This window comes from Mytilus trossulus, chromosome 9, assembly GCF_036588685.1.
Source record: "Mytilus trossulus isolate FHL-02 chromosome 9, PNRI_Mtr1.1.1.hap1, whole genome shotgun sequence".
NCBI classification, from domain to species: Eukaryota; Metazoa; Mollusca; class Bivalvia; order Mytilida; family Mytilidae; genus Mytilus; species Mytilus trossulus.
Window position 1 is genome coordinate 72,190,776 of NC_086381.1, and position 15,079 is coordinate 72,205,854.

General features: G+C 31.8%; 1 protein-coding gene across 1 annotated transcript in view; it reads right to left on the reverse strand.

Annotated features, from left to right (window-relative positions):
• The window catches only part of LOC134683352 (pyruvate dehydrogenase protein X component-like), a 28,558-nt gene extending 20,938 nt beyond the window's left edge, over positions 1-7,620 (reverse strand). Inside the window, exons 1-3 of the mRNA XM_063542607.1 lie at positions 7,382-7,620; positions 3,309-3,386; positions 1,864-1,964 (exon numbers count right to left, since the gene is read on the reverse strand). Coding sequence (XP_063398677.1) covers positions 1,864-1,964; positions 3,309-3,386; positions 7,382-7,520 — 318 coding nt within the window. The 5' untranslated portion in view covers positions 7,521-7,620. The remainder of the gene's footprint in view (positions 1-1,863; positions 1,965-3,308; positions 3,387-7,381) is intronic.
• Positions 7,621-15,079: the final 7,459 nt, after the last annotated feature.

The following is a 15,079-nucleotide window of genomic DNA, read 5'->3' on the forward strand; positions in this document are numbered from 1 at the left end:
TACTAAAATTTGGGAAGCTTTAGTAGAACAGTTCATGCGTAAATGCATGGACACGATTGGAAACGCCATTTTACGATCTTTCAAGAACCATAACTACTGAACGGTAAAAGTCAAAATCATCATTATTGAACTTGACCTCTATTTTGTCATCAGTAACAACATATTAGAATTTGAAAAGCTTTGGTGGAATGGTTCATGAGAAAATGCACGGACATGACTGGAAACACCATTTTTCAATCTTTCAAGAACCATAACTCCTGAACGGTAAAAGTCTTGACCTCCATTTTGTCACCAGTAACAACATATTAAAATTTGGGAAGCTTTGGTAGAACAGTTCATGCATAAATGCACGGACACGACTGGAAAGGCCATTTTTCAATCTTTCAAGAACCATAACTCCTGAACGGTAAAAGTCAAAATCGCCATTATTGAACTTGACCTTCATTTAGTTGTCAGTAACAACATATTTAAAAGCTTTGGTTGAACGGTTCATGAGTTAATGCACGGACAACATTTGATTTCCACCCGGCTGACTGCCAGCCAAGCATCCCCAAATCAATAACCGACTTTTTTGTCACAAAAATCCGGTTAAAAACTGCATTTTCCCCAAATGTTCTACTTTTAGTCATGTCCTCCATCTTTGGTTAAATTTGGCCCAGTAGTTTCAGAGGAGAAGATTTTTGTAAAAGTTAACAGAAGACGGCGGACTCCAAGTGATGAGAAAAGCTCACTTGACCTATCAGGTCAGGTGAACTAAATATGAGAAATTTTATCTGTTCAGTCAAAGCTTATTTTTTCCACAAATGACTTCATAAGCAAAGTTATATTCATCATTAAAGTTGACAGAGATCGAAATAACTATATTTTTGAAGACTGTATTTGACTTTAAACAAGACCTAAGTTTCCAAAACAAAACTATCTCACTGATGTATACCTTGAATACCTTTGATATTCAGTATTGTAATAAGTAACTAGGTATCTATGTGTTGCTTGTTAATTTGGAATGTATGTATCCTCAGACTAATAAAGATCCATTGCTAATAAAACTATTTATTAAATTTAAAACTAATTAATATATAATATGAAAATAGAAATTACATTGAAAAACTGGGGACTAACACTGCCTACACATAATAAACTTTAAGAGTTATCCCCCTTTTAACATATAAATGAAAATTGATATACAGAAAACTTTGGGGATCAGATAAAATTTGATAATAAAAGTATACAATTTTATCAAAAAGTCCAGCATGATTAAAATTTAACACCTTCATACCTCAGTAAGAAAATAAACTTAAACTCAGAAAACAGTATGAGTACCAAGTTTAAGAGCTCATATTTAATAATACAAATTTTAAGCTTTACATTTGCCTTACTAAGGTAATTCTCACAATTTATTACAACTATTAAGAAGAACTTGTAAGCTATTCAGGACGAAATATTTATAATTTCAATATTCAAGAAAAGTTCTTGTCAGACATAATTCCGAAAAGAGAACATTTGTGTTTATCCATGTATGGGGTTAATCCCGATATATATTGATTTACCAAGACTACAGTATTTGGTACAAGGCAGAAAAGCCCGTTTTGAAAAGGTTGATTTACGAAGTTGAAGTAAAGTAAGACAACTTGAGAACAAATTTATTTTATTGTAACCCTTGGAAATCCTTTCTTAAAAAATAGCATTAGAATTTCAATAAATCATTTATTATATGTATTACATAAGTCCTTGTTTTGATTAACGTATACTTTCCCCATCATGTTTTGTTTGAACATGTGCATAATCTTCCAGAACCAATAGTTATTATAAACATAATACATATACCTTTAGTAATTCTCATAAATGTTGGTGACAATAACTTACGAGTATTTTAGCCAGGATTCCTTCCTCATCTACCTCCATGCTGACCACAGCTTTGTCTGTCTGAATCTCACATAACACATCACCAGGCACCACAGATTCACCTGTAAATGGTCAAACATCACTGTATTTATATACAAATAACAATTATTTCATCTCTTGGTCAAGTTTTTAGAGCTACATGTAACAACACTTAATCCATCAAACCTCTGGTACTGTTGTTATTTATATAACTCACTGGTGTGCTGGTAACTCTGATATTTGACTTGAATGTTTACATTTGTAGTCCACAAGGATATTACATGTACCCACCCTGTATCTCATTACTTTAAAGCACACATAAATGAAACAAGAAAATATCATTTATTAGCCAACAGTGATAAAACTTGGAAATTTATTTCACAATTAACAATCAGTTCACTTAGATCACTTGATGATGTGGTATTCTTCATTTTTTAAAATTGATTAATTTTATTCAGTTACATGCAGCTGCAAAACTCTAATATACTGGTTCCAATTTATAACTGTAGCTATTTCCTTATAATTCTCTGTCCATGAGAAGTTTTTTTAATCACATTGTTGGGGGTTGTAATTATACTGATGTCAAATGGAAATGGAAACAGAGGAGTGAAATCATTATAATTTTAACATTCTTTAATTTTTGTCTATCTGATTTGTTAAGCCTTTTTCAACTGATTTTTATAGTTCGTTCTTATGTTGTACTGTTATACCACTGTCCCAGGTTAGGGGAGGGTTGGGATCCCGCTAACATGTTTAACCCCACCACATTATTTATGTATGTGCCTGTCCCAAGTCAGGAGCCTGTAATTCAGTGGTTGTCGTTTGTTTATGTGTAACATATTTGTTTTTCTTTAATTTTTTTTTTTTTTATATAAATAAGGCTGTTAGTTCTCTTTTGAATTGTTTTACATTGTCTTATCAGGGCCTTTTATAGCTGACTATGCAGTATGGACTTTGCTCATTGTTGAAGAATGTATGGTTACCTATAGTTGTTAATGTCTGTGTCATTTTGGTCTTTTGTGGATAGTAAAACATTTCCAAAATGACCACTGTGCCAGCAATGGGTCAAACCATTAACCTACAACATTACAAAGGCTTACATTGCTAGGTTCACAAAATGGTGGGCTGTTGTAGTTTTAATACAGTAAAAGGGAGAATTCCTACAGTTTCCAAATCTCGTTATTATACCATTAGCATTAGGTCCAATATGAAACCATAGCTCAAACTCTTCTTTCTATTTTGAGGTCTAAATGTTAAACCTACCAAAGTTGTAAAAGATTTAAGGGATTTGAAGACCTGACCAACCACCATACCTGTCCACATTCATGACATTAGATAATCTACCTAAAAACATTTTTAACATAATTTATTTCCCTTGAATGTAGTACATGTATGTAAACTGGTAGGTTTTCTTTAATTATATTTACCTTCCTTTTTTAGCCATTTGACAATAGTTCCTTCTGACATTGTAGGAGATAGAGCAGGCATCAAAACTGGTGTTGATGCTGAAAAAGATAATAGACACTTTCATTAACATTATTCAGATACAAAAGTGAGTTGTATCTACTTCTGTGAAAGAAATGCTGTACAGAGCCATCACAATACTGTATAGAAAATATCATATCTATAGAATAGTAAATACTATATATTGCAAAAATTAATATTGCATTTTAGTCTTAAATGACAAAATCACAATAAAAAATGAAAGCAATAATTTCAGAATATACAGTAAACAATACTGTATAGACATAACTGTATCTATATAGACAATAGATACATTTTGTATATGAGGATGTGTTGTGAGTGCCAATGAGACAACTCTCCATCCAAGTCTCAATTTGTAAAAGTAAAGCACTATGGTCCAAGACCACCATTGGCGTCCCTTGATTTTCAATGTTCACAAAAATTAATAGTCCCTAGTGTTGACAGTGGGTTACTTGCCATTAATTTTTATACCCCTTCCAAATTTATTTCTCCATGTTTAATGCCTCAAATTGCAAAAAGGGGGGTGAAATTACATTGTAAAAAAATTTGGGTCCAGAATTTTAAAGGAGAGAAGTGATTTGGACCAGCTGAAAAAGGTTTAAAATTAGCACATCGGAAGCTGTCAAAAGATTTCAAGACGCCCTAAACATAAAATTGTCCATATTTTGAGTTAGAGACGATGAAGTTTTCTATCATTTGCCCCAAAAGTAGGTACAACACACTGTAAAAGTTTCTTTGAGAAAGCACAGGTGGGATTTTTTTTATTTTCATTTATGTTCTAAAAGAAATGCACTACAAAATAATTGTGGTCTCGGACCTTATAGGTCAAAGTACAGTATTCAACATGGAGCCTAGACCCACACTGAACAGCAAGCTTAAGAGGTCCACAAAAATGACTAGTATATAAAACCATTCAAATAGGAACACTATATAAACAATACTGTATAGACAACATTTTTAGGACAATACTTATCATGCTTATAAACAAAATTAACCAAAGTTTCAAAATGATGATAAACATGATAATCATAATGTGTCTTAATGAGTAAGAAACTTGAAAAATGTGTATTCAATTTATCATTGCTACATGTATCATGGCTATGTTCAACTGTTAATTTTTTACTCATATAAATTTGTCCAATACAAATAAAACAATGTATACAGAGCAATGAGACAAAGATAGTACAAAGTTGAAAGAATCAAGATGCTTCACTTAAATAAGACATAACTTGAAAGTTTAAAGTAAAATTTTGTAGGACACAATAAGCATGATAAGTAAAGGTACCAATAGAAAACTGTATTGATTCCTACAAAATCTGTCTTGATATATATTTGGCAATTAGTCATCAATTATTTCTTGTCATTAATTTTTGCAGGTCATTATAGACAGTGGCAAATCTAAGGCGCACAGACCTGCTAACTATCCTGATTCATTGGTGATACACATAGTGAGAAATAAGTTATTAATAAGAAGTCTGTTTAAAGGTTTTGTTAGCTTTTGAGGTGAATACTGACATTTTTGTGCTTTGTAAAGAATATTACCATAAAAGATTGGATGTGAAATACCTGAACGTACAAGATGTCTGCATGTTCAGTTATATTTCCAAATGATTTCCTTATACCAATGATAGAATTTAGTAAATTTTTTGACTAGTTTGTGATATTGAAAAACCCTGGTGTAATAATTTTTTTCAGTAATACATAAATTTCTCTCGCTAAAATCTAATAGTTGTTACATACACAATAGAACCGTTGAGATGCATAAACACCATAAGATGGTGACAAGGGAACATCACCATTTAATAATGGATAATTAACAATAGGAAATGAAAAATCATTTCTTTTATCATAAATTTTTGTATTAAACTTCCCCTTAATGATATAAATATATCAAGATTGTGGAAAGGGCAGTGGTCATTATTAGTATTAGCTTTATTTAAAGTAAGTTCAACAGGATAAATTTCTTTAGTATACCATGTACCGGTATACATTCTGAAGTCGTCAATATATATCATCCAAATATCTAAAAGCGTTGTTAATTTTTTTTATCAAATGTTGTTTTGATGGGTCCTTACTAATTTTAGTCATAAATTGTAACTCATATCAATACAAAAACAGGTCCAGAATAAGTGGTGCACAGTTAGTCCCCATTGGAATTCAAATAACTTGACGATATACAGAAATTCCAAAGCCAACAAAAATGTTATCAAGTAAAATTTCAAGTGCATACATGTATATAGGATCAAATATAAAAAGAAGACGTGGTATGATTGCCAATGAGACAACTATTCACAAAAGACTAAAATGACACAAACATTAACAACTTGTCCAATTGAAATAGTTCTTTTGTTTGTTGTTACTAAAAAATGACCTAACAGAGTCAGAACATTTAAATTCGCATTTTGACATTTTAAATGCCCAATTAATTAATTAATGAAATAGTCCTATAAGACTCTGCAGGTTCATATCATAAAAAAACGTTTTTTATCGGATACTTTTTTTTTCTATCAATGTTGAATAGCAGTCTTATGAGAACCATCCATTTTCTCCTCATTTCAAGTTGTCAAGCAGGTCAAGTACAGGAAGTTCTGCAGATCTTTCAGAATGTTAATCAGTTGTACATATTTCAGAATATTCCTTGGAAAATGAATTTTGTTTTTACTTTGAGATGATAATAAATAATGAAATGATGTAAATTAGTTCTAACATGTCTAATTTCCTCAGGAAAGGAAGCTTATCGTCAAATATTTCTTAACCCTTTAGAGGTGACCATTTACATAAAAAAGTAAAGGATGATTGTATAAATGAATATTATTAACATCTTAATACAATATATAGTTTTATTGCAAAGCAATATAATATTTCCCACAGAAAGTAACCAAAAGCTAGCGTGCAATAAATTCTAATATTGCACTAGTGCAATAAATCATCAAAATTTATGACATCATCAACAACAAAATCTAAGTTTATACCAATTTATATTTTCAAATATTATATATCTATACAATAAAAGGGTTATTGCATGAATATTGGGGAATATTGTCCCTCGTAGAACATCACAAGCTCCTGCAATATAAAATTCTACTCAATAACCCTATAAAACAGTTAATGCATAGCTCACCCGTCATATGCAGAGTCTAGGGTCAAATGTAAATCAATAAACGGTAAAATGTGATTCTATAAGTGTTTTGTAATCAAAGAGTGATTCAAATGATTTGAATATTACATGAATGACGCAAACCAATATAAATTTGCATTTATGCATTAAAATATCTTTCATGTTTCTTGTGCAGTTAAGCGCCACTTTTCCCTTCCTTTTTTTCTTAGATTTTAAATGACTTCTTTTTCCAAAAAAATTATTTTCTTCCTGTCATATTTAAACAATAATGTCAATATTTATTTACTATATTAAGCCCTTCAATGAGAGACATCGCATATAACACACAACAAAACAATGTGGTAAAATGTGAGAACAACATATTCATGAAAAGTTTAAATATTAAATGTCCAAAATCAGTGTTGTCCTATTGGCAAGAAGCTGACAGATGCGCAAGGGATGGCAGAGATGGATTCAGTTTTATTCTATTATTCAAAACGGGGGCTATTCCACATCATTTCCAGCTTTGCACTAAATTACGATTTCATTTTTTTAACATAAATAAATCATTCAAAATCAGTATCACATGTCAGACAGTTAAATGACATAATACAATAGGGCTCTTCACGGTTAGTTCGGCCATATTGGATAGGGGGCAGATTTTTTGGAAGGAGGTGGAAATAGTATGAAAGTGTGGGAAATCCTATGTGTGTTTCCAATCAACAGCTCTGTTTTAATGATGTTTTCCCGTATTTTTCACACCATTTTTACCTCTATTATGAAAATCTGCCCCCTATCCAATATGGCCGAACTAACCGTGAAAAGCCCTATTTACTTAACTGAGAACTGTCATATTGTCAAGGGCAAATCTGACACTCTAACTTTAACATGTTGATAAATGTACTTATAAAAAATCACCTTGGTCTGCATATTTTGTAAAGAATGTTCTTGTTATATAGTGCCCATTTTCTGTTATTCTATTAGGTTCCTTCAGGCCTGATGACAATAAATGTTTAGAAAATCGTCTGCCAAATCTGACAATGCCAGAAGCAGCCATAGTCTTGTCAATGAAGAGTTTATTTAACTCATATTGTGTACCCTTTTCTCAAACGCATAAATGACTATAACTTCAACGAAATGGAATATGACACCTCGCCATAATTTCAACTCGTCACTTTCTAAAAATTGGTAATTCCCGTTAAATTTATTCCCGCAAAATCGCCACACTTGAGAAAATGGGTAAAATCCGGAAAAATATATGTTAAATGTCTACCAAATCGCCCAACTTATATCTCTTATATATTTATGACATTTTTACTCTTTGAGTATGTTTGTTTTGTTCATAATAATTAATAATTATTATTATTATTTGTTCATACATCGTTGACAATGTAATGGAATTTGATGCGACTGTCATACAAGTGAGAGGTTTAGCTAGCTATAAAACCAGGTTCAATCCACCATTTTCTACATTAGAAAATGCCTGTACCAAGTCAGGAATATGACAGTTGTTATCCATTCGTTTGATGTGTTTGGACTTTTGATTTTGCCTTTTGATTTTGGATTTTCCTTTTTGAATTTTCCTCGGAGTTCGGTATTTTTGTGTTTTTACTTTTTTTTGTTTTATATATTTATGTATTTATAATATGTTCTAGACTTATGTGTAAATATTATATGTCATGGAAAGTGTGCCTTGTTATATATAATTGACTTCTTATCTGATGACATGCTGTGATAAGATTTCTAAGATTTTGAGGAAAATGACCCTAAGCTTGTGTGTTTGACTGTTATTGACATTTCATCATCTAGTACTTCGTTTTGTGTAATCAAGCCAGTGTATGTCAGGATTTAATTATTATGCAAACCTATCATGTATATTATGTTAGAATATAGTTAAAACAGACCCGAGACACACTAATGACGCTAGAATAAAAAGATGAAAAAAATCGAAGTTGAAGACCTTATTGAAATTCCGAAAGAAAGTATGCAAAATACACTGAGCAATTTATGTGTAGCAATATTCATAGGTACTTAGGAACAGGAACATTTGTATTACAAGAACATACATATAATACAAATAACTTGTATTTGCTATTTAATTTAACTATCAATTCCAAGTCTACTTTTCACAGCGTTCACTGATCTAAATGTATTTACGTTTAAAGATTATAATACCGAAAAACGCCAAAATAATAATTCAATTCAATTCAATTCAAAGTTTTATTGCCATATAAACTTTACAGTTTGTGACATAATATAACAACAACAAAAACAAATAAAGACAATAACTAAGTAACTCAATATATATATGTTACAGGCAATTTCTAAATTTAGGCATTTTGTAAAATGACTGATTTTTTTAGGCATTTTCTAAAATGCCTGCATGATTTAGGCATTTTACAAATTGACTATTTTTTTCAGGCATTTTGTAAAATGCCTGAAAAAGTTGTAAGGCATTTTACAAAATGCCTAAACGACTAAAACTGAATGGAATGTACTCAAAATTTAACGACTGGAAATATCAAACAGATGATTTTATTCTATCATTAAATATAGCATGCAATTTAAATAGTTACAGTTTTATAATTGTAATATTAAATCCTTTATATTAATACTGAAGATGACAATTATTTTTTACATATAATGATTGGATGACAAAGACAATGTTAAGTGTTACATTAAGTCTTACCACTTAAGCACTTCAGCCACATTTTGTGTAACCATGACCTTCACACAAAGAAACTTTACTGACAGCTTTACTGACAGCTTTACTGAAGGATATTTCATTATCATAATTTACAGATTGAATAGCAATAAAGTTACTGTCAGACCGTTCATACTGATTCCTGGTGTAAAATCCACGTAGTATTCCAATTTTAATTCCAAGTTTATTACCATGCTCTTCCTTTCCAGTAACAACAGCCGTAAGGTTACACGGGTCTCCTTTCTCTCAATCCACACAGGGAATAGCAACTAATACATTTGCTCCAACATCCACCTCTGTCAAAACTCTTTCCGTTAGATTTCTAACCTGACAGCTTGTTTTGTCATTGAGCCTTCTTTCATTTTTGATAACCTCTTCATTTGAACACAGGTGACAAGTATTAATATCAGACAATGAATGGTGCATGCTTTTCCAGTGGCAAATATTTCAGGCATATTTAATAGGCCTATGAGGCAACTTAATGGTAACAGAAGTCGTCAACTCAATCTTCATATGTGATAATGTCCTTTTTTTACTTGACCAATAGTTAAAATATTCCATGAGTGTATCATACTTTTATTTTCAATATTTTGCAAGGTGAGCAATTCCGGCTCCTAGAAGCCTACAGATTTTCTCGTTTATAACGCTTGTTACATTTTTAAAGAATCATCTTAAATTCATGTAACTCAACCCTTTTTGTTGCTTTACAATACATTTTTATCATTTATTTCATGTATTTCATATTTACACAATTTGCCTGAAAGAGACCAAGCAATTTGTAAAATTTTCATTAAAATTTTCAGGCATTTTACAAAATGACTAGGTTTTTTTAGGCATTTTGTAAAATGAATGGTCACTGATTCTAAAAGTTTTGTAATTAATTTTCTAAATTCAAAGTTTGGGTTAGAGAGGTAAGGTTTGATCAATAGATTTGGCTCAAGTGCTTTATAAAAAAATAATTTACTTTTATCATCAATAGATGTTAACTTATTTATCAACAGGTTGTTGTAGTATGAGTTTATTTGGGGTTTAATATAGCTTTTAATATTTTTTAATTGTTTTAAATTATCACAGGTTTTTAGTCTATCTATATCAATGTTAGATTCAGAAAGAATAATAATGAACTGAAGACCAAAAATTAACCGATTTAGGAAACAAGAAGGAAGGCAAAACAAATGGTCCTGTCTCCATATACCTATGAAATAAACAAAGGACTACTAGCCGTGAGGAACTTGTAATTAACAGCTCTAGACCTCAAATAAACTGATTGAACGCCGAGTATGTCTTCATAATATGAAAATCAAGCACAATCCCACCCGTAACTTGTGGGTTTAGTACTGCATGCCATTATCAAATGTTATATGAGAATAAACCAGATGAACGTCCTTCCAGGAATAACAACGAAAAAGCATTCAGAATACTATCATGCAAAACAACAGTTCGGAAGGAGTCGTTCTATCCTAGAACAATAAGAGACTGGAACACCTTGTCCAACTGTCATGTCTCAGCCCCGAGTCCTCACGGAATCTTTCAAGGCTCAGCTCCGTCAGTAAATTAAATTGACGTAATTTAATTTGCAACTTACGTGTACATATAAATTTCAAATAGTTTTTGTTTTTGTTAAATTTTAAAATTTCATTCATGCGCACACTCCATAAATGTGGCAGGATAGTCAACCAGTTGAAGGTGGCCGCTTACTGGAAGAAGAAGAAGAACATATATCCCGTATCATGATAACAGCTGGTTTTAGAATGCAAAGACCCTTGGTGTATGAATCAATATTAATACCAGATATGCCATCTTTAACGACCTGACAACAGTATTGTAACTATCTCCCTTCTGGATAAGTCTGCTTATCGGTTTGCCGGGTTATAGCTTTTGAGTTGAATGTTGACCATACCAAGAAACTACCTCCGTTGAAATTCTGCAAATATTCCATATAGCAAATTACATGCATGATTAATATTGACCATTTGGTATATGCGGCGTTTTGCATTTGCGCCGATCTGCATTTCATTTGCGCCGATTTTTTCTTTCATTTGCGCCGATTTTATTTTCATTTGTGCCGATTTTTTTTACAGGTAAATTACAGGTGAATATATATAAAAGATGTGGTATGAGTGCCAATGAGACAACTCTCCATCCAAGTCATGTTATTTTTCATTTATCATTATAGACCTCTTCCGTTAGCCACCTGTACAAATGTTATTGTCAATCATAACATGTATACTGTTGTCCCCTGTTTACCATCGGGAGGTGATGATGATACATGTCCAGACTTTGTTCTTGACCGTACCCGTAGTTCTTTAGCCTCTGTCTTTCGGTTAACCGCCACATGGTTATGCTCGTTCTGTTCTATGATCTTCTATTTTGACAATAGTCAGACCATCATAATCCGTGGCAGTATACAATACATTGGCCCAACGTTGGTCCAATGACGGAATAATACTTGCTGATGTTGAACAAACGTTAGGCCAACGTAGTAAATAAACTGTTAGCCAACGTTGGAACTCCTTTGGTTCAATCTATAAATAAAGAATATCATATTGCTTTTTCAATATCGCATCCGTATCAACCCGAGACAACAATATAATCACAAGAGCTCTGCTCGAGGGATTATATTGTTTGAGGGTTGATACGGTGTATGAAAAAGCCATATCATATACACTTTATTATATACATATATCTCAACATGCTCAAGTAGATGTTTTTCAATGATGTGACATGAATTATGAAGATGCAATATTGGAATTTATACATGCTAACTTCTGGTTACTTTCTGTGGGAAATATTATATTGCTATGCAATAATATGAATTATAATGTAAGTATTTAAGTCAATGTTTAAGAATAATCAATAAAACCAAGTCCTGGGACTATTATATTAACATAATCAAAGACAAATTAGAGAAGCATTTGAACATTAATGTAAATTGAGGGAGCGAAATTACCAAATTTCAACAAATTTATATACACGTGTAATTGGGGAAAAGAGACAGAAACAAGAAACGAAATATTTACAATTTTACTAGCAAAGATAGGAGACGTCTTCTGGCAGAGAGAACATTGCTTAATTTTAAGAAATAGAAGAAACTGGTAATACACAAATAGTAAAAAAGAGAAGAAAATAAGACATCGAAGATTATAAGCAAAGACAGCCAACGTGATATATAGTAAGCACGGCGCTTGTCCTAAGAGTAAAGAGGTAAGCCTCAGATTTTTCCTGCAGTTGTTTCACTCATAGTATCAAACTAAGTTTTTTTTTAAGTTTTAAAACATTTTGAAGATAAAAAACGCCAAAAATATACAAAACAGACTTTTATGTTCATTTTTTAACATAAATTAGGCAGTTAGTTTTCTCGTCTGAATTGTTTTACATTGTCGATCATTTCGGGCCCTTTAATAGCAGACTATGCGGTATGGGCTTTGCTCATTGTTGAAGGCTGTATAGTCACCTATAGTTGTTAATTTACGTGTCATTTTGGTCTCTTGTGAAGAGTTGTCTTATTGGCAATCATACCACCTCTTATTTTTATATATTTAAATCCTTTTACAAGACATCAAATTGTTATTTTGTGTTATCGTTGCAGACATTTCTTCGCAAAAATTAAAAATTGTTTATGTATTTAAAATTTTGTTTCAAGTCAATGGAATTTTGTATTTGCACTGGCTTGAAAAATTAGACGATATAAGAAGCAACTAATTCTGTAAGGCCACTACTGACAATTTCGGTCATGTCTCATTTACAATGTATCTTACCATGCTGATGATTTTCGCTGTTACAGTTTTAATCTACAATGGTTCCAAAAAATACACAGAAATGGGTTAAAAGTCGTCTTTCAAAGGCAATTACATCTATAACAAGTGGACTGATAGACTCCAAATGAAAAAGAAAAGCTCACCTTGTCATTTCAGATAAACAAATTACATGACATAAAGCAAGCAAATGACGTACAGAAATTCATACCACAAATCCTTGAATAAAAAATAAAAAAATAAAAAAATGATCATCAGATTAGCATCCTTATTTCTTGCCACTCTCACATTTGATATACATAAAACTAGAACTGCTTCAATTCTAATAATTTTATCCTGGTCGAAATTCGTCTCATTTGCAATCATACCACATCGCCTCCTTTTTTCGGTAAAAGCGAGTGTACATAGTAATCTTCGAGATTTGTACACCCGGTTTTTTTTTCAATCCAATGAGTCAAACTGACGTTGCGCACGATATTGGTGTCACTTTGGAAATATGGGTTAGATGGCAGGTTATTCAAATTCAAGCTCTTATCCTATACAATAAAAAGCCATGTTATGCATATCATTCGAAAGGAAATAAACCATAGAAATCAATAACATAGATGAATTTGTGCTATGTCTATTTTTTTTATGAAAAAAAAAGCTCATTTCGATGTCTATAACGTCATTTTAAGGGTGTCCCGCTGTAACAATTATGTTTTATGTGCGTCTTTGAAATCTCAGTGCGGTCTCATTAGTTAGTAGAATGGTTTAAAATTTTACAACTAAATTGTATACATTTGACGTTAAATAAAGTAATAGACGTTTTTAACTATAAGAGTAGGAAGATCGTCAGAAAAGTTTAAATAAAAAAGAGAAAAAATGTCCCAATTTGCTGCTTAACCCGTAAAAGAACTTTCGGTCTTCAATTTCATAAAATATAACATACGGAAATGGATTTAAATAATACCAGAAAAATTATACATGTTCAGAGGAAGCTATCTGAAGTCAGCATTATGTAACTACGATCTAATTTGAAAAACATCGTCATTTTTCCCGTGTCCAATAAAATGTCCCGATGGACAAAATAACACAAAAAATAATTCAGAGGCTTTTTATCAAACAAAATTCTACTATATCTCAAATTTGTATCACCTGGTAACTGATATGAATGGAAAATACATGTAATTTCCTTTAAAACGATATGATATACACTTTAGTTTTAGTTGCAGGTAGAAAATCCGAAACGATCTAAGATGTCCAATGAAATGTCCCCGTAACCGTAATTTGACGTTCGCGTTATAATAACGTTAAACTGTATATGACTTTTCTTGCATATTTGGCATAACATAATTTCATGAAATGGTCTGATCTATATAAAATAAAGTCCCCGTTTAATATGCATTAACATATAGATCTGCATTGTTTCAAGGATATAAGATGTCGAAATATTTAATTTGGATACTCCATAAAGACAAGTCCCCAGAGCTATAACAAAGAGAAAACGTACTAATGACCCCACCCCCACTTTATAAAAGCAAGATGCATTGAAAAAGGAAATGCAAACAGAAGTGAGATCTTCTTAATTATCCTCCTCAGCCAAAATAATTAGGCAGTTAGTTTTCTTGTCTTAATTGTTTTACGTTATCATTTCGGGCCTTTTATAGCAGACTATGCGGTATGGGCTTTGCTTTTAAAGGCCGTACAGTGACCTATAGTTTTTTTAATTTCTGTGTCATTTTGGTTTCTTGAAGAGAGTTGTCTCATTTGGCAATCATACCACATCTTTTTTTTCTTTTTTCTTTATTTCAATCATTTAACAAGACATCAAATTGTTATTTTGTGTTATTGTTGCATCTATAATTCTTCCGACAAAAATTAAAAATTGTTCATGTAGTTAAAATTTTGTTCAAATTCAATGGAATTTTGTAATTGCACCGGCTTGAAAAAATAAAACCATATAAAGAAGCAACTTCCAAAATCTCTGTACTTTGAGCGGCATTTCACATGAATAGAATATGAGGTCAACGTTTGAAACTTTCCGATGAACAACGTGAAAATCGTGGTCGTTTTATTAGGAACGTCGTGTAACGCTAAGTGGCACCAATACTGTGCGTAACGTCAATCTCTTCCAACCGACCTATACTCCGTTCTCCAGTGTTATTACGCCACTTG